At 39.4% G+C, this 27,752-nt stretch overlaps 4 protein-coding genes and 1 long non-coding RNA gene across 10 annotated transcripts in view; 3 read left to right on the forward strand and 2 right to left on the reverse strand.

Annotated features, from left to right (window-relative positions):
- LOC146479555 (metabotropic glutamate receptor 3-like) lies at positions 1–26,817 on the reverse strand. Of its 6 annotated transcripts, XR_014864848.1 has the most exons (7): positions 26,695–26,816; positions 11,363–12,039; positions 8,806–10,684; positions 7,279–7,372; positions 6,573–6,751; positions 3,396–5,982; positions 1–123 (listed from the first exon to the last, which is right to left on the reverse strand). XR_014864848.1 is itself a non-coding variant. In XM_085110365.1 (6 exons), exons 1-6 carry the CDS (start codon positions 26,787–26,789, stop codon positions 5,358–5,360), a joined length of 3,549 nt encoding a protein of 1,182 aa, XP_084966491.1. In that variant the 5' UTR covers positions 26,790–26,816; the 3' UTR covers positions 3,380–5,357. The 6 variants fall into 6 exon arrangements, 5 of the variants coding, with proteins under 5 accessions (XP_084966491.1, XP_084966492.1, XP_084966493.1 ...); XM_085110365.1 differs by lacking the exon at positions 1–123 and having other exon boundaries at positions 3,380–5,982; XM_085110366.1 differs by lacking the exons at positions 1–123; positions 26,695–26,816 and adding an exon at positions 21,549–22,171 and having other exon boundaries at positions 3,380–5,982.
- LOC146479533 (lectin-like) overlaps positions 1–27,752 on the forward strand; it is a 311,213-nt gene that overhangs the window by 282,754 nt on the left and 707 nt on the right. The window lies entirely within an intron of this gene.
- LOC146479556 (uncharacterized) lies at positions 658–1,548 on the forward strand. Its single transcript, XM_085110289.1, has one exon. The coding sequence runs from the start codon at positions 658–660 to the stop codon at positions 1,546–1,548; it is 891 nt and encodes a 296-aa protein (XP_084966415.1).
- Positions 1,543–3,259, reverse strand: LOC146479557 (uncharacterized). The gene is made up of 2 exons (XM_085110290.1): positions 3,205–3,259; positions 1,543–3,037 (listed from the first exon to the last, which is right to left on the reverse strand). The coding sequence occupies exons 1-2, from the start codon at positions 3,257–3,259 to the stop codon at positions 1,980–1,982; spliced, it is 1,113 nt and encodes a 370-aa protein (XP_084966416.1). The 3' UTR covers positions 1,543–1,979.
- Positions 26,840–27,752, forward strand: part of LOC146479558 (uncharacterized) — a 3,073-nt gene continuing 2,160 nt past the window's right edge. Inside the window, exon 1 of the long non-coding RNA XR_014864849.1 lies at positions 26,840–27,091. This is a non-coding gene — a long non-coding RNA (uncharacterized LOC146479558). The remainder of the gene's footprint in view (positions 27,092–27,752) is intronic.

Below are 27,752 nucleotides of genomic sequence, written 5' to 3' on the forward strand. Positions count from 1 at the left end.
AACCTCCAATGTTATAACAAATTGAATTTCCACTGTTGGAAATAAAGCTGTCCAAATATCAATTCTTTTGCTAACAAGCGAAGCCGGAATATTTTACTATTCAATAGTTGTGGTTACACACACCTTAGGTTTGGGGCTTTCCAGAGGGTAAATGGCTTGGGTTCGGTTTAGCTCAGGTTTCATGTTTCCCTTGGGGATGCGGTTACACAGTGAAAGAACTCCCCTCGGGGTAAAATATAATTACATATGATTTCACAATGACCATGCAGTTTGGCGGGAAACGTAAAAGGAAACATGGATGACACGAATCGAGATCTTGTAAGCTTAATTTCAGTGATTCTCCTGATAATTATTCGACAATCCTCAATAAATATAGCAATCCAACAGTTTTTTGCGAGAAGACAGCGAAGAAGGCGCTTCCAACTACGTTACCTGCAAGGTTTGTCGGTGTTTTATTTATCTTTACGAGCTCGTCGAGAACTTGCTCGTCAGCCAAGAAGGGCTTGGGTATTTCCACGACCACAGAATTGGTTTGAGCAGCTTCTAAATAACAATGCACTCGATCACTGGTGGAAAGAAAACTTTAGAGTTTCTCGCGATACATTTGAATATATATGTCAGCTCCTTGGACCGGCGCTTCAGCGACAGAACACTAGGATGCGAGATGCCATTCCAGTTCCAAAGCGCGTTGGTGCAAGTCTCTGGCGACTAGCGACTGGCGAGTGTTACCGCTCGTGCGGACTGATGGTTGGGTTGGCAAAACCGACTGTCGTAAAATGTTGCCATGAATTTGTCCAAGAAATCTGCCGACATCAAGACGAGTTTATCAAGTTTCCATCTACTACAGCAGAGATAGCTAAAAAAATTGAAGGTTTTGACAATAAAAGTAAAATACCTAATGTAGTTGGAGCAATAGACGGAAGCCATGTTCCTATTAAGGCCCCGAAAGTTAACCACGAAGATTACTTTAATCGTAAACATTTCTACAGTTTTTTAGTACAGGGAATAGTTGATGCCTCTGGCTTATATTTATCCGTTGCAACCGGTTTTCCTGGAAGCCTACATGATGCTCGGATGCTACGTTTAACTGACTTATATTGGGCTGCTGAAGATGAGAATATCCTAATGGAACCCACATTTGACTTAGGCGGAACTGTAGTGCGCCCACTTATCGTGGGAGACACTGCTTATCCAAATAAAACCTGGCTTATCCGACCATTTAAGGATAATAGTGGTATTACGCGAGACCAGAGGAAGTTTAATCGAGAGGTATCTAAGGCGAGAATAGTATCCGAACACGCATTTGGTATGACCAAGGGAAGATGGAGGGTTTTACTTAAGCGCCTAGACGAAGACAGCGACAGAATACCCGACACTATCATTGCATGCTGTGTGCTGCATAACATTTGCATTTTACGAGGAGATGAAGTCGACATAGATGATAGTGATGATGATGACAATGACGATGATGATAACGACAGTGGCCCCCCCTCCCAGGCCGCTGCTGCGGTTCTACAAGCCCTTGTTCGATACGCTGCAAATCAATAGACAGTACCCCCTTGATTTTGTTCTCGTTGCGTTCTAAATTATAGAAGGTTGCAAAATAAGTATATATTTTTGATTTGCAATTTATTTAAACAATTATATATTTGATCGGATTGATCCGAACTTGAAAGTAACAGGAGATTGAATATATAGTACTGTGATATAAAATCAATGAAAATAGCGTAAAATGTACAGTCACGGGATAATTACAGGAAATCAGGCTTGTTAAAAACTGAAACGCATGTTATACTAAAGAAACAGCAGATGTATAATTTTAGAACCTTATTGTGCTCTGTCTTTCGATTGTAATCATTTCACAGCACTCTGTGTTTCAGTGTCCACTGAATGATATTCAAGATCAATTAAAATTTCTTAATACAACAATCAATAAACTGTTCTTTTTTTTCCTTTGAATGAAAACTTTAAGTTAGAAGCTATTTTTTGGAAGCAAATATGTCCCCAAGTTTTCCTAATACAGACACAACAAATTCTTGGTGTTGTCGTTGCGCTTCTGACTGAGATTTGAGAAGAGCTTCTAAAACTCTCTCGTCGTTCTCCTCTGATTTTTTAATGGCTTCTTGCTGAGCCTTCATCATGTCAAGGATTCCTAGCTCCATGTCATCGCCGCTAAGCCTTTTCTTCTTCTTTTTGGGTCCTTTCTCCTCCTTTTGCCCAGTTTTTCCAGTTTTCCCTGCATCCACACTTTCGCTTTCAGCTGTGGTGGCTGGCCGTTTCTCTGGTTTCTTACCACAATCTTGATTTCCGGTCGATAAAATGTCGTCGGTATCCTCAGAGTTATAATTTGTTTCCTTGACAAATCTTGGATTGACTTTGTCTGACGAAGCCATAAATTCGTCTATGTCCTCGTAGTGTGTGAAAGTTTTCCGTTCCCTTCCCGTCCGATTGTTGTGGTCGCATACATTTTTGTATTTATCCAAGAGCGCCCGCCACTTCTCCTTTAGCTGTGCTAATGACTTTTCCGACTCCACACCATTGCTCAAGCACATACTTTGAAACTGCTTCAAGATATCTTCCCATATGTTTTTCTTGCCTTGACTGCTTTTTGTAGACTTAAGTCTACCGTAGTACTCCTTATAGGCGGCAATTAAGCATCTCTCTTCGGTTAACGACCAGCTACTGCGCTTGTTGCGATCGTTCGAGGTTTCACTTGGACTTGGATTATCACTGTCCCTGTCTGGTTCAAACATGCTAGCACTGGGCAACGGGTTCTGGTATATGGGGTACGGATTTACCATCGCTGGATAGTGCGGATAGTGCGGTAGAGGCAGATCATCGTACAGGGGATTACCGGTAAGATTTCCAGGCTGCCTTGTTTGGTTTCTTGATTGAAATAAATACCCGTTGTAGTACGGATCTCCGTTTTGACTAGCGTTCCTATAACAGATAAACAAAAAGATTACAACTTGATCAACTTCGAAACTGATAGTCTGATAGTCTGAAGAGAAAACTCGTGAAAATAGAGAAATCAATACTCACAGTGATGCGCGAAACCCTGCCATGTCGCGTTGTGGTACCAGTGAGCGCGAAATTAGCCAAGCGTATCAGAGGTCAACTTAGAGCATAGCAGGCGACTTCCTGTGTTAGCTACGTTCTGCATGATGATTGGGCAAGCCACCTCAGGGAGCAGATAAACCGTACTTTTCAGTTCGGGAACTGTCATGGGAAGTTCTTTTGTTCTCTTTGATGTATCCATGGAAATAACCCAAAGGCAGTTTCGGTTTGGGAAAAGCGGTTACACACAAAAAAATTCTTACCTGTGGGAAAATGCTAGTTACCCACGGGTAAAAAGGCTAGTGTAACCACAACTAATAACTGGATACGAGCTCCACGAGTTGCTATTTTGGATTTTATGACATGGACTGAGCAACTAAATGACGTCATGAAAATCAAAATGGCCGCGTGAAGGAATTTTAAAAGCGAAAAATAAGGCGTTAATCATATCGCGTGTTCTTGGAAACGTTAATTCAGTACTTCCAACAATTTTACGGCAATTTCTCAAGGTTCGCTTCAACAATTTGCTACAAAAGGATGTTTTTTTTTTAACTATTCACAAATAAAGTGGATTAAAAGCCATTTGGTTGTGATTTCTTGAAATTACACTATCAAGATGTGAGCTTCTCCAACCATGAATTTTTAACGTACGTAACATTTTAACATATGTACTTGCTCTTTTCTTAATTACGAAAATCTTTTGTCCAAACACAAACTTTAACCAACAGGGACCGGTTGTTCAAAAGCCGATTAACGCTAATCCTTGATTAAAAATTAACCGAGGTTTTCATCTCGCTTATTAGTAAAATGTTTTTTAAAAGCTAATTTTAAGCTTGTGGTAAAGAAAAGTCTAAGTCAAAATGAGGGACAAAATCTGTTTGAAGCATCATTATTAATTGATAATTAAATTCGAATAAAAGTTCATGTTAACCCAGGATTAGCTTAATCGGGTTTTGAGATACTGGGCCCTTGTGAACCCAACAGTAAAACATCGCTTCAACTTGTATGCTAAGCTGTCAAGTAACCTCAAGCGAAAATGTCAATAGCTGTTGCGCGATCTAAGGGCTGTTTACATTCAGTAAAAGTTGTCCCCGGTAAAGGTCACCTGCCACCATTGTGAAATAACTTTTGATACTCTCTGAGTTTGCCCCGTCTACTAGGGTGACTCGTCTGGAAGAGTCTGCCTTTTAAAGGTCGGGCGACCCTTAACTACAATCAAATGTAAAAGATAAGAAACGGCCATTAAAGATAAGGGTTTTAACATTGACAGCTCAAAGCTGATAAGTTGTTTTTGAGTCTGTGAGTTTATTTTACCATTTATCAAAAAGTTTGAAGTTTTTTAAGTCATGTTTAAAAAACAAGCAGGAGTGTATTATCGAGTTTAAAACCACGAGGCGCAGCTGAGTGGTTTTAGACCCGATAAAACACGGGCTGCGAGTTTTTTTGAACGGCTTCAAAACCATTCCTGGAAAAGTGAGTTTATAATAATTATGCTTTTGTAAAAGTTGGAAATTAGCATACAAGAAAAACACCGCATACTTATGAAGAGTGTTTTATCAGCTTATAAAACACGGCATACTAATAAGGAGGAGGTTTATCGATATAAAATCACTGCACGTGATGTATTATCGACCATTTGATATTTTAATGGGCTTATGAATTATTAATGACTTTTTGAAAGTGAAGTATTCCATGATTTCAAACACTAAATATAGACATTGTCGATCAGTCTCAACATGCATCACTTTAAAAAAAGTTAAACTTTAGTAAATCATAAAATGATTTAGTAAACTCACAGACTCACAAAAAAAAGCATCATTTTTGAGCTCGTAAAGTAAAACTTTATCTTTAACGGACTTTTTCGTATTTTTCACGCTTGACCGCGGTTCCGAGGATGACCCCACAACCCTAGACAACTTTTACCTACATTCATAAACACTTTGGCTCGCGTACCCGGACCAACTCTTTTGGTGCCGCGTATCGAGCAAAGTGCGGTTCAGCTTTGGAAACGAATCTAGCAGAAACATAAATACCACAAAAAAAGGAAAATTTTAAAAAAGTGACCATGACGAATGAGGCAGAAATCTAAAGGATAGACGCATGCTGCACTTATGAATATGAACAATTGAGCGGGGTCAATTTTGATTCAGTCAACAGAGACAACGTTTCTAACAAAAACAGTCGGTAAAAGTTGGATCGGCCGAGAGAGCGACCCTCATAATCGTGTTCACGTTTCTCTCCATATGTATTTCATGCTGTGTAGTTTTCCCCACGTGCACTAGCTAATGAAATACCGATTGTCACAATGCAGTACAATTTGCCACTCTGTCATCCTTATCACCATTATAAAATCTTTGACAAGTTTTACAGGAGTTCTCTTGCTCTGCTTTGCTTGGTTCTTTATCGTTCCAACTCGACGTCTTTTCCGCCAACAATTTTTGCTGACTTTGCTCAACATCGATATCAACATTAGACTCAGACTTGCTTCTTTTAGGCAAAGAATAGTCTTTAAAACTGTCCTGTCGAACGCCATTGTCACTGAAACATCTGCAATCAGTGTTTTTGTTATTTGCGTATTCCGTATAAGCGCAGTGCCTTTTTCCTCCTTCGATTCCTTGGTCAGCGTACTCATGCTGTAATCTTCGCTTTCCATGACTAATATTTGAGCCTGCAATCCTATTATCAGCTGTTCTACTCCCCAAATTTCCACGTAAGCGGCTTTCTTCGGTTACGCCACCCCGTGGAACGCAAGACAACAACCTTCTTTGAGATGACGATTTTCCACCGCGAATGAATTTCTGTCTTTTGTTTGCTTTGTTGTTTTCAGAATCTGAAGCTATTAAGTAGTTGTCTTGATGCTGCTCGTACTCTGTATTGTCTTCAGATTCATTCCGCTTCTTTATTCCGCCATTTTTTAAAGTCTTCCTAGCAAAAACAAAACTATTTAGATCACACGGAAACAATTGGAAATTTATAGGGCCCAATGATGTGTTTTTTTAAAGTACGTCCATGCTTTTTTTTAACCAAGAAATATATCACATTGTAGCGATGACCGCAAAAGAAATCTTTTTAAACAACTTATTCTGGAAACTGTTCTCCACAATTTAATTCTACGTCATTCTCATTATCTTCACTCTAAATGTTCCCTAATAAAATTTCCGGACACTCCCATTCAGGGTTCGAGCCACAATGTCCTATGGCCGAGATCTGAAACTTACCCCGCCTCCCTCATACCCTTGCAAACTCAGCTAAACAAGCGGCAATGTAACACGGCGCGCAACTTCAAGGCTGTCTTTTGTCCACCCAAAAACTTGTTGTGCGTGTTTCTCAATATTGCGCGCAAAAATTTTACCAAGTGTCGAACATCTGTAACGCTGCTATGACTTAAAGTTGGACAGACGACAAAATCTGTTAGTTGCAATAAGTTGCACCATGTGTCTATACAAATAAATACTTCGACATTCTCTAAATCATGAATTTCACGAGTCCATCAGTTTCATCGTTGTCATACGCACCCTGAAGATGCTTGGCCATTTCCGTGTAATTTCTCGTATCCTTGTGGTGCATTAGCCTCTCTTAAGTCTCCCCAACTTCGTCCCTTCGGCAAGCGCCTGAGCAGTTGGTCTTGCGCCATGCGCAGCGACTCCTTTGTAGAAACTAACTCTTTTCTCAGGTGTTTGATAAGTTTCTCCATCTGCGAAGAGGAAGGTAATTAAAGAAGATTTGAGTGATAACAGTAAATGAATGACTCGCGTTCTTGGATACATTGCTTTGAGTGGTAACAGTAGATGACTGATTCAAGTTCTTGGATACATTCCTGGATGACCAAGTGCATGTTTGATTACATGTCTAACTGATTGAGTAACAGTGACAGGCAAAAAACAAACTAATGAAACTGACTGAATGGCGAACTATAATTGATTGATTGACTTACGTAGTGATAGATTGGTTGACTGACTTGATTGATAGTCAGATTAATTGATTCATCGATCGATCAGTCGGTCGGTCAACTGAAGGATGGATGGATGGACGGACGGACGGACGGACGGACGGATGGATGGGTTTACTTTCTTGTATTCACTATAGGGGATTCTTCTCTGTGTTATATTATACCAAATTATGATACATTTACACTGTTGCAATTGTAACAATCGATATTTAATCTATCGTTGGTGTATAAAAAAATATAATCGATTTATTGATCGATTAACTAATTGATACCTCGTGTTTTTTCTCGGGTACGCCATTTTCGTCCACAGATACACCTCTACTAGAATCAGACGACATTCGTTTCTTTTCAACTGCATCCTCTGCACTGAAATTTACAAAAAATAATAAACAAAAGTCATTTGAGACAAATGTCTTCCATAGTGCATTTCGGTCCCGACCGAACTGGAGATGATTAACAAGTAACCGAGTTATTTTAAAACTTAAACACAGGCAAGGTAAATATACGTACAACACAAACGAAAATATTAGCGTAGGGCTATTCACACACACATGCACAAGCACACACCACATACCTACGCGCTTGCGCATTGTCTGTAAGCTTGATCAGCATTTCACGGTCAGTATATGCAATATGACTGACGCCGTCATCTCGGTTTTACGCATGGGAACACAAAGATTCAAGCATACTTTAGAATGAGGCAAAAGAGAAATAAAATATTTCTTCTTGTGTTACCAAGCTTATGGGTACGCGTCTTGTGATTGTGCCTGCGATATACGGGTAAAGCAGTCTTTCTGTACTAACAAAATGGACTTGAAAGGCAACACAAGTACGGAACTGCTGCAGAGTTTTGTATACAAACTCGGGTTGAATAGTCAACAAAATATTATCATTAGGTGGCCAGAGGGCTTACAAGGAGACGTAGACGAAATTTTCAAAGACGCTATTTTAAGAGGTCTCCCGCGCGCACACGTACCGAAGAAAATACTTCTGAGACCAACTTGCATCAGATTGCGTTGAGAGAGCAAACGGTGAAAAAACAATAAGTGCAAATATTAGCTCTATCAAACAGTACACTGGGTGATTTACGGTTAGCGTCTCACTTTTTAAACTGACGGAATTAAGTTCATAAACAGAGTCACCATGGCCAATTCTCAAAAATGTGAAATTAGAACTGTAGGAAACGTAGAAGTGTGAATTTAAGAAGTTTCTTCGCAAAAATCACATTAATTTTGTTTTAATTCTTATGTCTCCTCGAGTTTAATAATATCTCTACAAAACTTCAAATTCAGTATGGCGAATTTACCTCTAAACTCGTTTTTCAACTCAATCTACTATTTAAAAATGTTATGCCAACCACGAATTGTGCTAATGAACGCACGCCATTGCAAGCAAGCGCTAGCTCTTCAGCGAGGTCGTTAGAGGCACTTTCCAAATAGCCAAACTTTCCAGTTAAACCTGTTGAAAACCAAATGGCCATGGAAGTCGTGGATATACCGGAAATTACCAAAAACGGATTTCCTTTGGAGGTCTCCAATTTTTCCGTTCCAACAGCTTGGAGTGGAAAATTACCATTCCATTTGCACAAAAATTTCCATGTTAGCGTTTGTTAATGTCGACTAAAGAGCCATCTGTTAAGGCTTCGATCATGAGATTGCAAGTTTGAAACAGTAAACGAGGCTCTTTGAACAGAGAGAGAGCCGTTTTATTTGACACGAAATGTTTCCGGAATTTGGAACTCAAATTGTTGGATAAATGGAAAGTGCCCCAAGTTTTTAGAAGAGTTTTTGAGGAATTACCTGCTGCCAGCAGCGTCATCTCCTTCATTGTCAGCGTTGTCATTAACTCCAACGTAAGCATGCGTGGACTTGTGTCCCTTCTCTTTACTCAAGCTAGAGAGACTCAAGCTCGGATTAACATGTCTGCGTACATTTCTATGAGGTCTAAATAATATAATGTACACCTTTGGACCGTAAAGGCAACCCAGCAGAACAAACGCAATCAGTGAAACGCTAACAGATAGAATCAGAGGCTTGTGATCGTACGCCTCTTCCATGTAATACACCGCCAAGAATGCGAGCCACACCACACACGATGAATACATTGCGAATGCAATGTACTTGGCTTCGTTGAAGTTACTTGGGATTTTCCGGGTTTTGAAGGCGTACACAGTACAGATGAAGATCAAGATGAAGTTGTACACTTGTGAGAGACCGAAGTCTAAATTCGACGTCGAACAATCGAGGTAAACTTTGGAGATTTCTGGATAGAAAAGCTGCGCGCGTGGCGTGCGTAAAAACGTGAGCATCAAGAGAAGCAAAATCTGCACTGAAACCACGGCGACCACGAGCACGAGCTGAGAAAATGGCAGGATTAAAATCGGTCTTTTAGCGAGATTCCTGCGATTAAAAATCCTGGAGAGCCGATTGGTCTTTATAAAGAGAGACGCGTAGCATATGCTAAAGCAAACGCCGTTACCAAAGAACCGCGCAATGCATGTCACGTCACTCGGTTTCAGCACAGTGACAAATGTCACGCAAAATGCCAGTAGTATACCAACTAAAAGCATATGGGAAAGTTCTCGACCGCATGCTTTTACTAAAGGTGTCTTGTCGTACTTGATAAGCACCGAGATAATAAACAGCGTAGTCAACACTCCCAACCCTGCAAAACCAGCGGCTGGTAAAGAAAACTTCCAATCCTTTCCAAAGTACGCTATGATGACTTTTGCGCATGCTCGGCCGTCACTTGTTGGTGTGTATCCCAGAGGACACAGCTCGCAGAAGCTGTCGTTCACCAAATAATGATTCCCATTACACAGGCGACAGGTCCAACAACATGATTCTTTTCCTACAACAGGCACTTTAACTTCTTTGTTCTTACAAGCAGGCCGACAGGAAGAGATGACTTGTTTAAATAATGGTAATACCTTCGATTCCAGCCTCAGTTGTTTGTCCCATTCGCCGATTTGAATATCTGCGTAATCATTTCCCCGTTTAGTAAACATGAAAACATCGAAGCGCCCATCCACGTCGCCAGCAACGTTGAAATGGACGTGATTCCCGCTCGCACCGGTAAAGGAAACTTTTCGAATGAACTCTAAAATCTCCCTCCCCGACGTATTGCGCATGCGTTCACAAACACTGTTCGTATCCGGGCACTTTTCCTTTAAAATAGCATCCAGCGCATGGGCAAACACGTAGACCGCATCCATGGCGCTTGCGGCTCGATTATCAACCGGACTATTTGAGAGTGTAAGATTCAATTCGCTACACTCGCCATTTCTTTCTTTTGCAATTGAGCAATTAAAATGTCGCTCCCAGAACTCATTGAACCAAGGATTTGAATTGTTTTCCTTGGGATGCAATTTATAAAAGTGCTCGTCAAAAGCTTTCAATTCTACAGTTTTGGGTGAGACCGTGATTGTATTTAACGCCACTTCTTCTAATCCTTTCAACCACAACACGTTTCCCCAAGCGTCCGTTCCAAGCCATTGAAATTTCCCAGTCTGTCCTTTGTCCTTTGCCGCTTGCAGGAGATTTCTGATTTGCCGTTCTTGACTGCTGAAAACCACAATTGTTTTTGCATGGGATTCGCTAAGGAGTTTGTCGATGATTACTGGAAACACACTGTCAGGACTTTTCAGTTCGATTTGCTCGGTCACTGCAATACATATTCCTGAAAAGATGAAAACAGGGAAGAATTAAAAGTGTGCATTCAGTTTGGCGGTATATACAGTCGAACCTATATCAAGCGGCACCGTTTTAAGCCGTCAGTTGTGAAAGTCCAGAAAATGACGTCCCTTAATTACTATAATTTTGACCTCTATTAAACGGTCACCTCTATTGACTACGGCTGGAACATACACTGGGAATAGTCCATTTTACAGTTCTGTGCTTGACCTGGCCTATGAGAGGAAACGAGGCTGGATTTATTATACTGGTCTTGTTTTGGTATAGACCTCCGTGCTTTTCGTATGTAAATGAAACTAGTCAGTAAACATAACAACAACATCACTTTCATATGAAAAGCAGTGAGGTTTGTAACAAAACAAATTAAGTCTTCTCCAACCTCCCTTTCACTCACAGAGCAGGGTTGAGTTACATAATATTTAACATCGGGCGCAACTGCTAACGCCAGACCTTCAGCCCAGTCACATTCAGTATTTTAACGTCTGACGATAGCATTTACGCCCGCCGTTAAGTTTTATGCAACTCGTCTCAGGTCACTAGACACAACTTTAAAATGGACTACTGATCAAGTCCCTGTCCAACAACAAAAAAGAAACAAGCAAAAACAACAACAACAACAAAACTAGAATAAGCCATTATTTGTGATCAGTCAACCAAGGCATACCTGCTTTCTTTGCCTCCTGTTTAACTGCTTGGAAACCAAGAGTCCCGTATGTATCACCACTGTAGACAACCGAGACATAGGTCCAGTTCATGAACTTAGCGATATCTATCAGCGCTTTTGCCTGGAAGAGGTCATGAGGAACAGTGCGAGAGAAGAATTCAAATCTCGTTTTGTCGCTCAGTTCATAGCTCGTGGAATCAAAACTAACTTGTGGAATTTGAAACAGACGGAACAGATGTGCAACCTGGACGGAGATAGAACTATAACTCGGCCCGATAACACCCGCCATTACGGGCTTTCCCGTGATGTGTTGCTCTCTGACGGATACTCTGTCTTTAGCGAAGTCCAATGCCCTGTCAAGTGCTATTGTTTCGCTGGAACAAGTGTCGTAGACTTTGAGTCCAAGAGAAACATTTTGTAGGATAGAGTCATTGGTGTTGACTTTGTCGATAGCAAAGAGCATGGCTTCGAGTCTTTGGATGCCCAATCTCTCGTTTAAATGCCCACATTGCACTGGATGTTCGGGGTCGTGAGTGTGTATCGGTACCAGTCCACCAATGACAATGTCACCGCGTACCAACAGGGAGCCGTCTTGGCACGTCACGTGATTTACAAGTGTAACCATGGCAATGAGACTGAGTGAACCAATCATTTTTCTTCCTTTGTTCTTTAGTAACCTGTCAATGAATAACGCAAACATGTAGCTTTCTGAAAGAAATGTGATGGTATATTTCCAGCCTGGTGAATGAATGAGAATGATTATTCTAGAAAGTGACGCAGTATGCCTGCGTCACTTTCTAGAATAATCATCATTCTCATTCATTCACCAGGCTGGAAATATACCATCACATTTCTCTCATATACCACACGTTCGACATCATGTTCAAATCCTAGCAGTATGCAGGATGTTTGTCCCATGAACCTACATCCGAACTAGTAATCGGAAGATCTTAGGTTCGACTCCTGATAGGAGCACTCGGATTTCTTTTTTCCGAGTGTGCCTGCGTCACTTTCTAGAATAATCATCATTCTCATGTAGCTTTCTGTTGGCAAATGATGTGCGCGCTGATCGTGATCTTGAAATGCATGTCTTAAGGTCATTTTTAGCTACCATAACAAAATAAATAAACCAAAATAGTCTGGAGCCAAGCCATTTACACATTTAAATGCTAAAACTAAGTCATTAAGGAGCGGGAGCGAGCCACCTTACGCGAATGACGATTGACGCACGGTTCATCGACCATGAAACATTTTCTGCTGAACGAACTTGGAAGCCATAATAAGTTACATGATATGTTTGATTGCCGTTTCAACACTTTGAATATTATAGAACGGAATAGTCTGGGTCTATTCCCGTCAACAAAGTTCAACACATTAATGGGGAAGTGTCACGGAGATTTGGCGTCTTGGTTTTTCTATTTTTTTCTATTTCCAGTTTTGCCATAATTTTAGCACCCCAGTGTACCTAAAACTGTCTCGATTGTCTCTGGCTATAGACAGACTTGGTCAAAATGGACTGCAACTCGTTTCAAGTTCTTGCATTTTTACCTCAAAAATGCTTTAGAATAGACGATGAGTTGTTCCTTTCACGACTTTAGTTCATTTCTTTCCCTCGGTGTTTTCGAACTGTTTTGCAACAAAGGTATTCTTGCACCATTTTCACCAAAAATGTCAAAATTCCCGAAACACGTGTGTGTGGACGTGGTTGTGTTGTTGTGTATGTTATGTTTTACATTACATTTTTCATGTCTTTCATGTAGACGATAAATCATAATGATACGATAATCAGCTAATATCCTAATCGAGGAATATTTCTCGATCGTACAGAAAGTGCGACTATTTCTGGATTCAAAGCAAACGCGAATTAAACTTTCGACACTAAATTGAAACTCTAAAATGAAAACCGTTTTTTTTTTCTTTTAAACTAAAAGCACAGAGGCAGACAGAGTGCCAAACAGCTACAGGAATGTTATAGTAACCACAAAAACATTTTCGAAAGTGACTTTTATCGTTAACTTTGAAATTGCAACACGTTCCAATTTGCGTGCATCGCGGGTTAAGAAAGACAAGTGTGATAAGTGATAAGTGGTATCTTCAACCCTCAAAATATTATCTGGTCTGCAGATGATTGTCGCACCAAGAACACCGGTCGAATCAAGCATAATATCGTACCACTACGTTCATCTTAAAAATGATGGAGTTTTCTTTTTGTTGTTGTTGTTGTTGCAATGTCAAATTCCAAAGATTTTGGAAAAAGAGGGTGTTTTACTTTTTCAAAATGAATAATAATGTCATAAGGTAGAATGTTCGGGGATACGATCGAGCCAATTGTCATCAAAGATGCATTTATAGTTAGGAATAAAAAGCTTACATATTGCATTTTTTCCGAACTGAAAGGAAGGAAACGTCTAGATGATAATGCTTTAAATCCCAAACAACATCGATAATGAGTCACATAAGGATTTACTGCAATTTAAAATAGGTAATGTCAATCGTGGTTAATTTTTTGTATTTAGAATAAAACAAAGCTTTGAAAAACTGTTTTCATTTTACATCGAAGTGGAGAGAAATTTGCGGTAAATTTAAAGCTAAAATTTCCAAGTTTTTTCTCTTAATTAAACTAATCAATATATTATCAAGCTGTCAAGCATTCAAATATAAAGTTGATGAGGAGGACGAAAATAGTAAATTGTTACCGAGCATAAATTCTTGGCGATATAGCAAAATTTTAAATGTAACTTTTCCAACATGCACTGGGCAAACTCTGACTTAAACGCAAGTTATGATCAGATCTATGTTATCAACCTTCTACAGACGAATTTTGTGCTTGGTAAAGCCGACTTCTCCCTCGTTAACCAATTCTGCTGATCAACCCGGGTTTCTGGGCCCCCCAACGGTTCATTTCGGTGGATATTTGTTCCGCCGAAGGCCTTTATTGCCTCAGAAATTCGGATTTAGTTAGAAAATCTAAGGTTTTCTTCGGCAAAACGTCAGGAGTCAAACAATCGTAACACTGGAGAACTAATTCCTTTCGCCTTCGAAGGGGCAAGTATGTTGATAAAGCAGGGTCAGCTTGGGTAAGATGAACTCCATTTCCTAAAACTTTCTGCAACTTAAATTTTCATCGAGGAAAAATTCCGAACAGAGAAAACTGTGTTAGTTTGCGCAAATGTGCCTTCAAAAGGCCTCCAAACGATCTGGGAACATATAAGGTAACATGTAGGTGTTTTGCTTTTGTTCTATAGCTATAATATAGGGAAGTCAGAGAGTAACTGACGTTTCGACTGCTTTTAAAGGAGGACTGTCAAAAGCCATTTTATGATCCTTTTAGTTCTACTTTTAAATACTTTTGTATATATTTTTTTTCATTTCTTGTTTCTATGATTGGGTTTTTATTTGTTCTTGGTAATTTTCTAGAGGACTTTTCTGTAAACCACTTTTGTGACGTCAGCATCCTCATTAAAGATTACCAAAAAAACAATTCTCGTTGGGTTAGTTCCCCTCAGTGAAGTTTTACAAGTAGGATTTCACCATCCACAAATTTGATAATGTACAATTCTCTTTTGGTATAGCTCATATATATTTTATATAAAAATCTTAGTTGTTACTGGAAAACTAAAAATCACAAATTTCCTTTGAACGTTCGTTCTAACTTAAGATGGGATATTGTTTTTTCAAAGCAATACACTTATATTCATCTGACATCAAACGACATGTGTGCGGCAACTGGAAAAAAATATATTTCAAGCTTAGGAGCGTTTGAATGAAGGATTAGCCACCACAAATGTTGATAAAAAACAACTCCCTCTACTGACAGCTACAAATAGCTCAGACTACAGTAATTCAAAGAAAATTTCATCGACTGAGCACTGAACTCACACAAGGTACAAATCATATTAAATTCGGCAGTTTCTCAAAGAATTTTGTTTTGTCTGAGAAACAAGCAGCACAACTGGCCTCGGATGCAGGCCGGATAATTTCTTTCAAAGTCAAATCACACCCCAGGATTCGACATCCAGTGTTTTGGAAAATCAGGTACAATCTACAACAGCATAACAGACAGCACAACAGGAAAGTACCGGTTGAATAGTCACTTTAGGATTTCTGATTCAGTATTTCGTTGCATGACAATTTCGCTCTAACGTTTCATTCAAGAAGTGTTACCGGAAGAGCCTAGCTACACTAATTACTGAAATAACGCCGGCGTTGTAGGGCTGTAGCGGAACGAAGGTCAAGGATATAGAAGTGTCTCTTATAAATTTACGCACCCAGGAAAGACTCAAGCCGATACAGACTTGCTAGAGAACCAATATGTGATTTATTTCCCAGTATGCGGCCTAGACACAGACAATTATAATTAGTAAAACCTAGAAATGGACCCTCGCCCAAATTAGTTCCGTTTCGAGCACGGAATTTCGTAAGTTCCGAAATTTCATGGTTATTCAAAGCGACCAGAAACAAAAGGATTTGATGATCTTGATCGGAAGTCTGAAACTTCGAGAGTAAATGTTTCAGCCGCACTGTTCTTGTCAGTTTCAGAGTTAATTAATTTCACGCTCTGATTAGTTTAGTACCGGATTGCCGATATCAGAGTTGTTTTCGTTCCGTGAACAGTAGATTCTAGTCTTTTCAGTGTTTTACAAGTTCAACCTAGAACTTTCAATCTTAATGTTACTAAAACTATCAAATGATTTGTAACATCATCACCGGGTGACGTTTAGGTTGAATGAAGTTTTGAAACCCTCATTCAGATTAAAACACTAGTCAGCGCCGGAAACTACATAGCCGAAATGAATCAGTCTTTGATGGCGGTTAAAAACCCCCGTATTTCTACTTTCGTTGGTGGCTGAAAGTCGATAAAGTCACACGTTATAAGACATGAAAAACGTTAGCAGACACAGCTCAGGAAAGAACGTTGAAAGTTCACTTAGACGAAGTTTCCACAACCGCGAATTTCACGGATCAAATATGACGTTCTGCCACTACAGTAAAAACTAGGATCAACTAACAGAGCAAAATTTATAACTTCAGAGGTTAGACAACTGCCTAAAATGCTAAAAGGAACGAAATAGCTTACCCACTTTCTTCTCTGTTCAATTGCCGTTTGCTTGCGTTCGCTTCAATGCGCTTAAAATGCTTAGACTGAATATTGATTATTTTTTTTTTGCGCAATTAGCATAAATATATTTAATATCATGATTGTTTGACAGAGCTGACGTAAAAAGCGCCTGCCAAATTTCGACAAATTACAGCGATATAAGCACGCGGTATTATATTTGAGAACTTCTTTGCAAAGGTTTTACTTTTCTCGCAAACAAAGGCCTTCAGCACCAGTATGTCAAAAAAATGAGTTTATCAAGTTATGAAGTTATGCACCACTTTATTGATGGGAACCAAGACAATTAGACATTAGTCACATTATTTTTCTTATATTTGGATTCAACACCTGAAAAATTTAGAACTGTTGATAATTTGAGTCAAAAACAAGATATATTTACATGTGAATCTATAAATTTTATACAATTGCTTTTATTTTGACAATGCAATATCCCCTCGGAAATCGGTTTCAAAATTGAATTGTACCGTATTTTCCCAAAGTTTCGACGTGTTTTCTTTTGCTACGGAAATTGGGTCCGGTTGGATTTTGTTATAAACAGAACAAATTGTTGCAATCACTTACAATGTATAAAATCAAATTTTTATAGAAGCATTAAGCAAATCAGTTTAACTACACAAGATTCATTTTAGTTAATAAAAAGGATTGAAAATTACCATACCTTTAAAAACCACCGGATACATACGATTCGCAGCATAAATCATGCATCGAAAGAAACCGCTTTAGTTGTTTATATTTTTCGCTTTCGTTCTAATCTTGGGGCGGAATTCGTTAATTTTTCCCTTGTAATTGCGGTTAACCAATCTTATACATCAGAGGACTCCGGCACTAAGTCCATTTTAACAGGCTGCTTCAGTGCTATCTAAGAAAATTGCAGGAAACATTTTTACTTCTTCGTTGGCTATCTCGGAAAGTTCTTGTTTCATTTTGAAGTTGTACAAATATCGCGTGCTTGGCGCTTTGACAAGGAACTGCGTGAGAACAGATAACAACTCGTGTTCTGGTTTGGAGTGGAGTCTTTTTCTCCAATAAAATCCCGCCTTACAATCCAAACACAATAAATTACAAAGAACCCGCTTTGTTGTCCATGCGAGGCACTCAGCGGCACAGTGTCTAAAACAGATGTATAAAGTTATTAAAGATTCACTAGATGCCATTCCATGGATTGCTAATCAACGAACGAGACCGCAATGAAATACATCTGCTTATCTCGATTCTTCAGGGGTGACAACTTCCATCATATCAAAGAAAAAAATGACTCCCTTGTGCACACATTACCAGGTTAAATCTTCAACCAAGGTCCTCGCACAATACAGGCGTATTATTTTGGTTAAGCGCTATAGCCGCCATCTTAGATGTTAAAAGCGGAGGAAGATTGGGGAGAGAAGATAGTGCGACCACTCCCTCGCCTCCATGGATGTTACAAGCAGAGCAAGACTGTCTTGAGTAGAGAGTGCGACCAACTTCCCGCCCCCTTTTCCCTAAGATTTCAAAAATCCAACATAGCGGCTACGACTAAACGAGATTCTGGCACTCGCGCGCAGCCCGAAATGTAGGCTACACTCTTCCAGATGCGATAGCTACTGTATTTCTTTGCAAAAGTTCTGAGTACCTACCACTTTTCAACGGGTCCGTACCATTTTTCACCTGTAGCATAAACGGCGCTCAAGCCTTCACAAACTCTTTCTGATGATAAGGCCCTTGGTAGAAAGAGTGTCCTTAAAAACTTCACACTTGCCCTCAAAGCGTCGCTTTTCAGGCAACAGTACATTTCTTGGACAACATTTCAGCCTTGGGCATTATTCTTCGAAATAACAACCGCCACAACTGAATTATACAAGAACTTTTGCTCCAGGTTCTACAATGCAATTGAGATCGAGATTGTGATGTTCTCTTGGTGTGATCGGATAAAACATCGCAGACGAATAATGCGATTTCAAGACTGTGTTTCTGCCGAAAACTGACTAAAAGACATGCATCGGCACTTCTACTTTCACATTTTCTACTTGCCCTCACGAAAGCGACAGTACGAATACACAGACGTAAAATATCACATGGCCAACTGTTTCAAAGTTTGCGTTGTCGACTTCCCTTCGAATGCGTTGCCAAAAGTTTGTGTCTTCACGCTGTCCATATTGAAGCGTTTTCAAAAGGTTCATCCTAGGGATCTTTCACAAGTTTGCGTTATTTGTGCGTATTGGTCCGAACGCAACACGAAACCGCAAAGAAACATTTCCGGGTGAATTTTCAAACGGGAACACGCAACAAACAACCAATATCTGCACTTGTTTCTAAGGTGAGGATAAATAAATTTTGACCACGTACTAAACTTCCCTAGCGGGCATTTCATATTCCTACCAGAAAGCTATAACAAAAGTCTGTAAGTAAAAGATTGTTTTTAAACAACGTAGTACCGTTATACTGGCGGTCCGTACTACAAGATGTTTTTGTTGCTGGCGAGCGTTAACGAGGCAGTCGCACACTATTCTTTACAATAGCGGGAAAAATCCAAAATTTGTCCTATGTAATATCGAAAGCATGGCGGTTGGTTGGTTTTTATTATCCGGGATATCCACGTCTGCGATGACGTCACTTTTGAAAGCGTGTGTGAAAGACATTCACGTGCTAGTAAGCATACGGTGTGCAGCTGCACAAATTGGACTTTCGCCGAGCGTTGAAAAGTAAAAGAAAACTTGCTTGGTTTGTTGTTTTCGTCCTACATTCGGCTACAATTTATACTACTGCCCAAGAATCATTGTCTTGGATTGCACATATCCACTGGATTAAGGGAGGAGTCTGGTTCAAAGCCATTGTTCTATCCCCGTTATCTCTTCGAAGTTTAAAACGGACCAAACAATGCCTCAAAATATAGGTTTTTACTGCGCAGGGCCACATTAATCTTACGCAGTTTTGTTTTATGATGAAAGAAGAAAGAGGAGGGGAGTATCAGAGTATTGATAAAGTTTTTAGGAAATTGAAAACAAGTTAAGATTTTAAGGTGATGAAAAATTAAAAATTGCCGGAGGTTAATAGTTAATAAATAAACACCTAAATAGTCTGCTAACAACCCTAACTGATCCTATTTCATAAAAATGCAACCAGACTCCCTCCTAAGACGTTATTGGTCAAGCTGTCGAGAGCCAGATAAAAGCACTTTAAAAAAGAACGAGGATAATATTTCTACGCATGGGCTGAACATTGATAGAGGGGCTTAGTTTCTAAATAAACTGTTGTGCTGCGTGGGTTGGGGAGTGGAAACGAATATTCTGTTTTATCAACTTCGTTAATTGATAGGGTAATTAGATTCAAGAGCTGAAGTTTCGAGTGTTCGTTGAGGTTGTGTGAATTTTTTATTATTTTCAGAGCCGAACGTGCTAGTTGAAAGATTACCGTGCTCAAGCCGTCCTGTTGTTCTACTTCTTCATATTACATCCTGTTTCATAAAAATTCAACCAGATTCCTCCCTTAAGATGTAATTGGCCAAGCAGTCGAAAGCCATGTAAGCACACTTTGAAAAACTTAAGAAGGAGGATAGTATGGACCTGAACAAGCTGTGTGAATATCTTCTTATTTTTGTAACAAGCCGTTCTGTCGAAAAGTGTGTGCAACCAATCCGTTTTCACGATCATGATTAAATTCATTCTCGTCCCCAGAGCCCCAACGTTTTTTTTTTTTTAATTGTTGAACGAGTGGCTCTGGGTCCATCCAAAAATATCTTTTTTTTCATTGGCTGTCGAAAACCGGATGCGCTATAAGGTGAAAAATCCTACGCTTCTGCGCATTTGTCTCCTGATACCGAGCAGTACTGTGCAATAATAACACTGAGCAAGCGCAATGGTAATTTATCACACTGAGCGTGCGCTACCGGATGTCGTAAAATTCACGACATCCGGTAACGGCTGTTACCAGGGCCTACGATCCAACCGCTGACCAGAAGATCGTAGGCTCTGGCAACGAGGATGGATTAAGTTCATTAGAACAGAAAAATAATTTAAATGCAAATATAGCTATCAATATAACGCATTAATAACACAGTGTTGCATCATGCAAACTAGTAATCGTTTTTGTTCGTGCCAGTGTATAAATTGTTTACCTAAAGACACAGTCTGTTGACGACTTCAAATTCCTCGGTGAATAAAGAAGCAATAAAAATAGTTTTAATTAACTTGGCCATGCAACTGCATGTTACCGGCTATTCGTCTTAACATTCATCGTTGTAGTATAATTCGACACAGTTCAAACACCACTACTGAGATAACATCAAGATATAGAACCTCGTGGATACGGTATTTTATAGCGCACTGCATTTCATTATCGTAGTTGTAACAACAACTTAGTGACATGTGAATTCGAATCGACAACTTACGCACTCGCCAAGTTTAAAATTTGTTTTCAGAGTCAAAAAATCGACGAAATCGCTATCATCGGTTCTCGTTAAGGCTTCAAGAGGAAAAATTCGTGATTATAACCAAAAATATCATTCTCCTAATGAATTATAGGCACAAGAAAAACTTTTTACTGAACTTGAAAAATCATCAAACAGAAAAAACGCGCGTGCTATTTCAGGCGAGGAGTACATACTTGCAAACTTGACGGTTTCCGTGCCGTCAAAACGAGAATTGGGTGGATATCAATATTCGTTACCATGGCAAGGTTTTAACTGCCTGAGCATGACTTAAGGAAGACACTAACGGTTCAAGAAAATGTCTTGAAAATTAAACCTGCCTTGAATGTATTCACCGTATGTTTTAATTTTGTAGAGCACTTGGGTGGGGCTTCTCCACGCCTTCACTTCAAACGTAGCCTATAATTACTCGAAAACCAAGCTGCGCTACCCAGAAGGTCTGGCCCACTTCAATGATCTGAACGTTGCGGTTTTACAGCATTGCAAAACAGTAATTCTGTACATATCTTACTTAAATATCCATAATTTTCATCAAACGATCCGCTGGTTAATAACTCAGTATTTCAAAACAATAAAAAAAATTTCAGTGACTATCAACTTTGTCTACTCGCTCCGGTAAACACTCAGTCATTCATTTGCATGTTAAAGAAAAGGAAAGAACTTACCTTAAATGATATTCTTCCCTCAGTCTAAACTTTGTGCTGATTGTTGAAACGGCGAAATAGAGTCAAGAACGTTTATCGCAGACGAAACGTTCTCTAGCGAACCAATTTTTTCACTTAGTGAGGGAGTCGATCTGTACGGTGCGATTAACTCCACACAAAAGAATACGAGATCAGCATACACAGTAGCCACACACGTTTGTAATCCTCGCTCCTTTCAACAATTGTTTACGTTTTGAAGAGATGTTTAAACACGTTGCGGTTTCGTCAATGAGTTCTTCTGTTGTAAAGGAACACCGCGCTGAAACCAGCTATACGTGTAAAACTTGCTCCCGAATAAATGTACTCTCGTACTCAACGATCGTAAACAAAGCCAATACTTCTAGGGTACGATATTCACTGAATTCAGTATACGAAACTGAATGAGTTTGGGCACGAGGAAGCTAAAAATCCACGTGACACAACGTTAAATAATGAGAGTCGGTAATTTACGACGAGAAATATCCGCGCCAAACCGACCAGGGTCTTGTCGTTCGCCTGTCAAGATCGTTCGCGCACGGAATCTATGGTTGGTTTCAAGGCCATGTGGAAGCGTCGAGGACCGGACCGATAACGCGGTTAGAATCTCTTTGTATTGTCACATAACGTACAGGTGATTTTGAATGGCAGGTGGGCCGTGGCACCGTGAATTAATCATTTATGGCATTATCTTGATCGCAAGCAACTTGTAAACAAATCTTATTCTTTGGCGTGCGACCACTTAAAAAAAAAAAAAGAAAAGTAATTTTGTCGCGGCAAGAAACCTGCGTCTATTTTCACTTTTGTGAAAAGCAGAAGGAAGATCTTCGGCGGAGACTTTGCGTCGTAATATCCCTTTTGTTCAAAAACGGGCGAATAAACGCAGGGTTTTTTTCTTGTTCTATATCCTATGAATAGCTCGCAGGGCGCTTTGCCAGTGTAAAAAAAAAAAAAAAAAAAGACAGAGAGGAAAGAATAGCAAAAAAAGTAAGGAATAGTGGGCGTTTATAACAAGCAAAAACGAAAAAGGGCAACTTGGAATGTAAAATAAATTATGAAAAGCAAAACAAATCATGCAGATAGATGAATTCCGTTCGGTCTAACGACCAAAAGGATTACCATTGCAAAACACTTTTTAAAGCGCCCAATTTCCTTTTTCATATAATCAAATTTCCGTTCCATTCACCGGCTTTGGCTGTTTGAACAAACGCAAAACTGAACTGACAAATTGGGAAGGATTTTTCTTTTATAATGACGTGAAAACGTCGAGCTTAACTCGAGTGACATTCGCTTCAAACGCGATGCCGACCAAACAAGGGTTTGTTGCTGACGCAAACCTCAACACTGTCATTTCCCGTCCAAGCAATATTCAGATTGTAGCCGCTATTGAACGTGTTGTAAACTCTAAAAAAAAAACCTCTGTGTTTCATTAATAATAATTCATACCGAGAAGACAAACTCGACATAAATCCTAATTATCGCGTTTTCAGTCGTAATTCGGTCGGCGTTTCAAAAAATGACCGGTTCCGTTTTCGTAATAAAAATGATTGTTATGTCGAGTTAATCAATACAGCTTTAAGACTTAAGTTTAAGAAATTCCCTGGCTTTATGTTCGTTATTTTCAACAGAATGTTCTCGATATTGTTAGATGAAGTGAACGGACAAATAAAATTTTCTGACTACATTAACTGAACTTCTCTTTTTCGACTTCAAGGTGTTCAGTCTTTATTGAGAAATCTGGCATCCAAAGTTGTCAAATTTATATACTGAAATAATAAGTTCGCAGGTTCTTAAGACATCACTCAATTTATTATTTTTATTTTTTTCAAGGCATTTTATTTGACCTTCTTCCGTCGAGACCAATCTTTCAATTAGGTTCTTACCACCAAGCCAAGAGCGTAACCACAGAGTTTGTGCGAGTGTTGCCGCTCTTTATGAGTCACTACTGTGACGTAAATTTAATGAAGCATTTCATTTTACTCTATCCCTACAGCTCAAAAGTGCGGTAACACGAACAATCTCAATAACGCGATCCAAAAGTAGTTTTTTGCACTACATCATTTACTAGAGCGGCTTGAAGGGCAGAAATAGCCCTGGCCAAGATCCTCTTTTTCCGTATATATAGTCAAGCCATAAGCCCCACTAAAATACCTTTGAATTACAAGGCACCGTCTTTAAAAATTAAGAACTTCTCGGGCCATCACAAGGCACCGTCCTTAAAATCGCTGCATGTGATTTGATGGGCAAAATCAAGCGTTTAGGATTAGTATTTTCATATATTTATAAATTTTGATATTGATAGTTTATTCTGAAGTTTTATATTGTATCGACCTGATGAAGCTTCTAACCGTGTGTAAATGAAAATTGAATGCACGACTACGATGCGTAAAGTCACCTACTTTTAGCGTCACTTTGATTAGCCAAAAAATATATATTTGCATCAACACAAAGTTAAAATAATGAGTCAGGTTTGTTAACAATATATTACCTCACTGCTGAGGGCACAGATACTAGTGTTAATTATCTTTGACAGCAGATGGCCAGGATGTAAATGGATTGCTTGTTGAAAAATTGGCCAATTTTTTCAAGTTCTTCCTTCCTGTGTATTTCGGAGAAATCACTAAAAAATATTATCATAGATTTTTTCCGACCCCCAGTGATATCACTTTTAAGTGATATTAAAATATCTCTCTCCCGGCGCACTTAGAGCAGTTTCGTGTTAGAGCCTCTAAAAGATTAAAGGTTCTTTGTCAAATATTTGCGTAGTTTGGACCAAAATACTGCCAATTCTCCGTGAGAGTGCTCCTTTAAGCTCCCTTAACTTACAGATAACTTTTGAAATCCGAACCATAGCAACAAGGCAGTCTCCTTAGCAACACGTGGAATCAGGTCCAGTTGAGAAAGTAGCATACGGTGACTGAGTTATTGACTCGACCCTCCAACCCAAATTAATATTTAACAACTCTGGACAACACTTGTTAGTCATCTTTGTTTTTGAAAATTCGACCCCACCAAAAAATGTGGAAATATAACAACATCGGAATGTTAATCAAAACATCTGAAATGGAGAAAATACAATTAAACTTCAATAAAGGATTTTAGTAAATCGTCGAAATCAGCGCATGGTATTTTTTCATGCTGTTATTGGTTACTCAAACCCGCGGGACAGCACTCCAGAAACTGTGAAAAGAGTGGGCCAACTTTTAGGTGTCTAATTTGTAGCAAAATACAGACTCTCTTACCGAATAATGAACAATTATCAACCATAGAAAGAACTAAAGAACATGAACTCCAGTTACTCCGGATAACAGTGTAGGAGCTCGCGAGTTCAAACTCCTGCCGGACCAACACTCAGGGTCTTCGAATAATTGAAAAGAAAGTGCTACCTTTGTAACGACATCTGCAAACTGTTAGACTAGTCTTCTCGGATAAGGACCCATCAGTCTTACAAAACGTGTTCCTGATAATCTGTTGGACGTTGAAGAACCCACTCACTGTTCAAAAAGCGATGCAGGGGATGTAGTCCCGGTGTGGTGGTCTATCTCTATCTCTGATTTTATCTGTCTTTCGATTCACGTTTATGCTTGAGTGAGTGAGATGAAAATTTGGACTGATAGCGGCTGCCAGTGGCGCCGACGAATTGTTAACCGCCATGACCGATGTGATAGGCGGTGTATTACCATTGAATACATCAAATTGGTTTCATGATGCCATCTGATTTGCGTGAGAAATCACTAGCAATCGTCACTGATGTAATTTCAGTTTATGGTAAGTTGTATGCTCTTGCTCGAAACTACGTATTTATGGTCATAAAAATGTTGTTTTAGTGTCACAATATAGACAAGCAGGCCATAAGAGCTACTACTTCCAAGCTTTTTCGGATGAGCCACTTTTTCGTAGAGGAAAATACCAGCTGTTTCTGTGTTTATATGACGCGGGTACTTCGCTCAAGAAAGCAAGTAAGAATTGTGGAATGAGTAAGCTTACATTTGCACTGAAAACTGCAGTGTCAGATCCACTTTTTTCGAACCTTTTCGCAAAAATGTTCCGATCACGAGTCACGGTAACCGGCAAAATCCGTTCGGATCTAGGGTGCGTTTTCAGTTTTTGAGGGAATATCGATCTGCAAATGGCCATGTGACCTATAGAATCTGGAATCCGGAAATCAAAAAGGACTTCTCATCTCAGTTTGCAATCATTTCTTCTTATTTTTTTTTTTTCTTGCTTAGATAGAATGTTTCTGCAAATGATCGAACTATTTTCAGCAGTCAGTGTGTGTCACCAATATTCCTAGACAAATCCGTTTTAAAATGGTATGAGAATTAACACCAAATTTTCCATACCATCTTAAAACAGATTTGTCTAGGGATATTGGTGACACACAGTGACCGTTGAAAAGAGTTCGACAATTTGCGAAAAAAAAAAATATTGTTCTAGAGCTATCTAAGCAAGGCAAAAAAAAAAACAAAAAACAACGAAACAAAAAGCAAACAGAAAAAATGGTGCGATACTGAAATGAAAAGTCTTCTCCGATTTCCGGTTTCGATGTTTCAGGTAAACCCATGTGACCCATAATCAGCGGATCCATATTTACCATGTTTACTGGTATTTCATATGTCGAAGATTTACGCCACGATTTTTAGCATAAAAATCGCCTCGCCAACCATGCCTAAAAGTGCGCAAAATACGTCAGAAGTTGGCGTAAATCGCTTTATTAGTTCCACGCCGAAGATCTTCGGCGTGACATGTTCATACATGTTTTCCCGCCAGTATGCACTGAAGCAGGGCACCAGTGGATTCTTCACCATCAAAGACATCAAAGAATCGAAAGAACGAAATTTACGAACAACGATTAAGCGGCTTATTTGTACCAAACGAAATTTCGGCTCGTATTACCCTAGGGAGAATTTTAAACGACCTTATAATAAACTTTTGTAATTTATCAGGAAGCACATGCATACGCAGGTATACGTACACCAAAGCTTCGATTCAGCAGTACTGAAATCGCTATTTTCGTTTAAATCAGTCGCAATCATACATTCGGTACACAAATGAAGTTTTCCCGATCGGTGATGATTTTGTCGGTGCTTCAGGAGCTAACTGATACAAATATAAGGCAATGAAGTCTTACCTGACGTTTCCTCGATAGACTGAATGGGCAGACAAAGTTGGCAGACACTGGCGAGTTGCGAAAAGATAACATCGGCCTAAGAGAGGTGACGTCATTTGGTTATTCTTCGGAGCAGCCACGATCCGAGATCCGATTACACCGGAAATTGACCTGCATTCACTCTCTTTTACTAGTAATGGCGGACGACGTCGGTGAATTAACGATTAACGACTTCGAACGTTTGTTATGATTCGTTATGGTAGAATACAGAGTTCTTTCTACTTTCGTTTCTCGGCGTCTGAACACTGACCTCAAGGATTTTACACTCGATTTGTGGAAGAAACATGGAACTATGAAAACAGTCAAGATTTGCTCAGGTAACATCCACCTACGGGAGGTTAACATCTACCTAAGGGAGGTACGTTTTATAGCACCACTTTTGTATCGTATGTGTTATACTGGCACAATCGTACACATGGGAACCTTATTTGCAAGCATTAAAACTTACAATCTTGCAGGGGCTTTTCTAATCGTTGACCTGAGTGTCATTTCATTTATTACCAACTCATAACATCCACCTACAGGAGGTTGACATCTACCTAAGAGAGGTACAGTAGCCTTAACAGTGTACATTTTATAGTTTATGCTTTATAATAGTCAATTCATACGCATAGAAGCTTAATCTCTAGCAGGGAAACTTGGGATCATAAGGAGCTTTTCTATCATTGACACTGAATTTCATAATTTTCATTTTTACCAACTCATAACCAGTCAGTATAAAATGCAGACTGCAGACTGCAGATTGCAGACTGCAGACTGGGTATGAAATGCAGACTAGGTTTAAAATGCAGACTGCAGACTGCAGACTGGGTATAAAATGAAGGCTGAGACCAATACCACCTCTTCGTCAAATACTGGATACATTTTGAATTTTTCAACTTAACTGAAAAGAATATAATAAATTGTCAATTTCATGGGAAATGATCTCAAAAGACGATTGTATGACACTAGCTTATATTCTTTTCGAAAAGCGTCAATCCCCAAAGCATGACGTAAGCAATAACGCGGAAACATGACCT

Source organism: Pavona decussata, unplaced genomic scaffold (genome assembly GCF_977016875.1).
Source record: "Pavona decussata unplaced genomic scaffold, jaPavDecu1.1 SCAFFOLD_58, whole genome shotgun sequence".
Taxonomy (NCBI): Eukaryota; Metazoa; Cnidaria; class Anthozoa; order Scleractinia; family Agariciidae; genus Pavona; species Pavona decussata.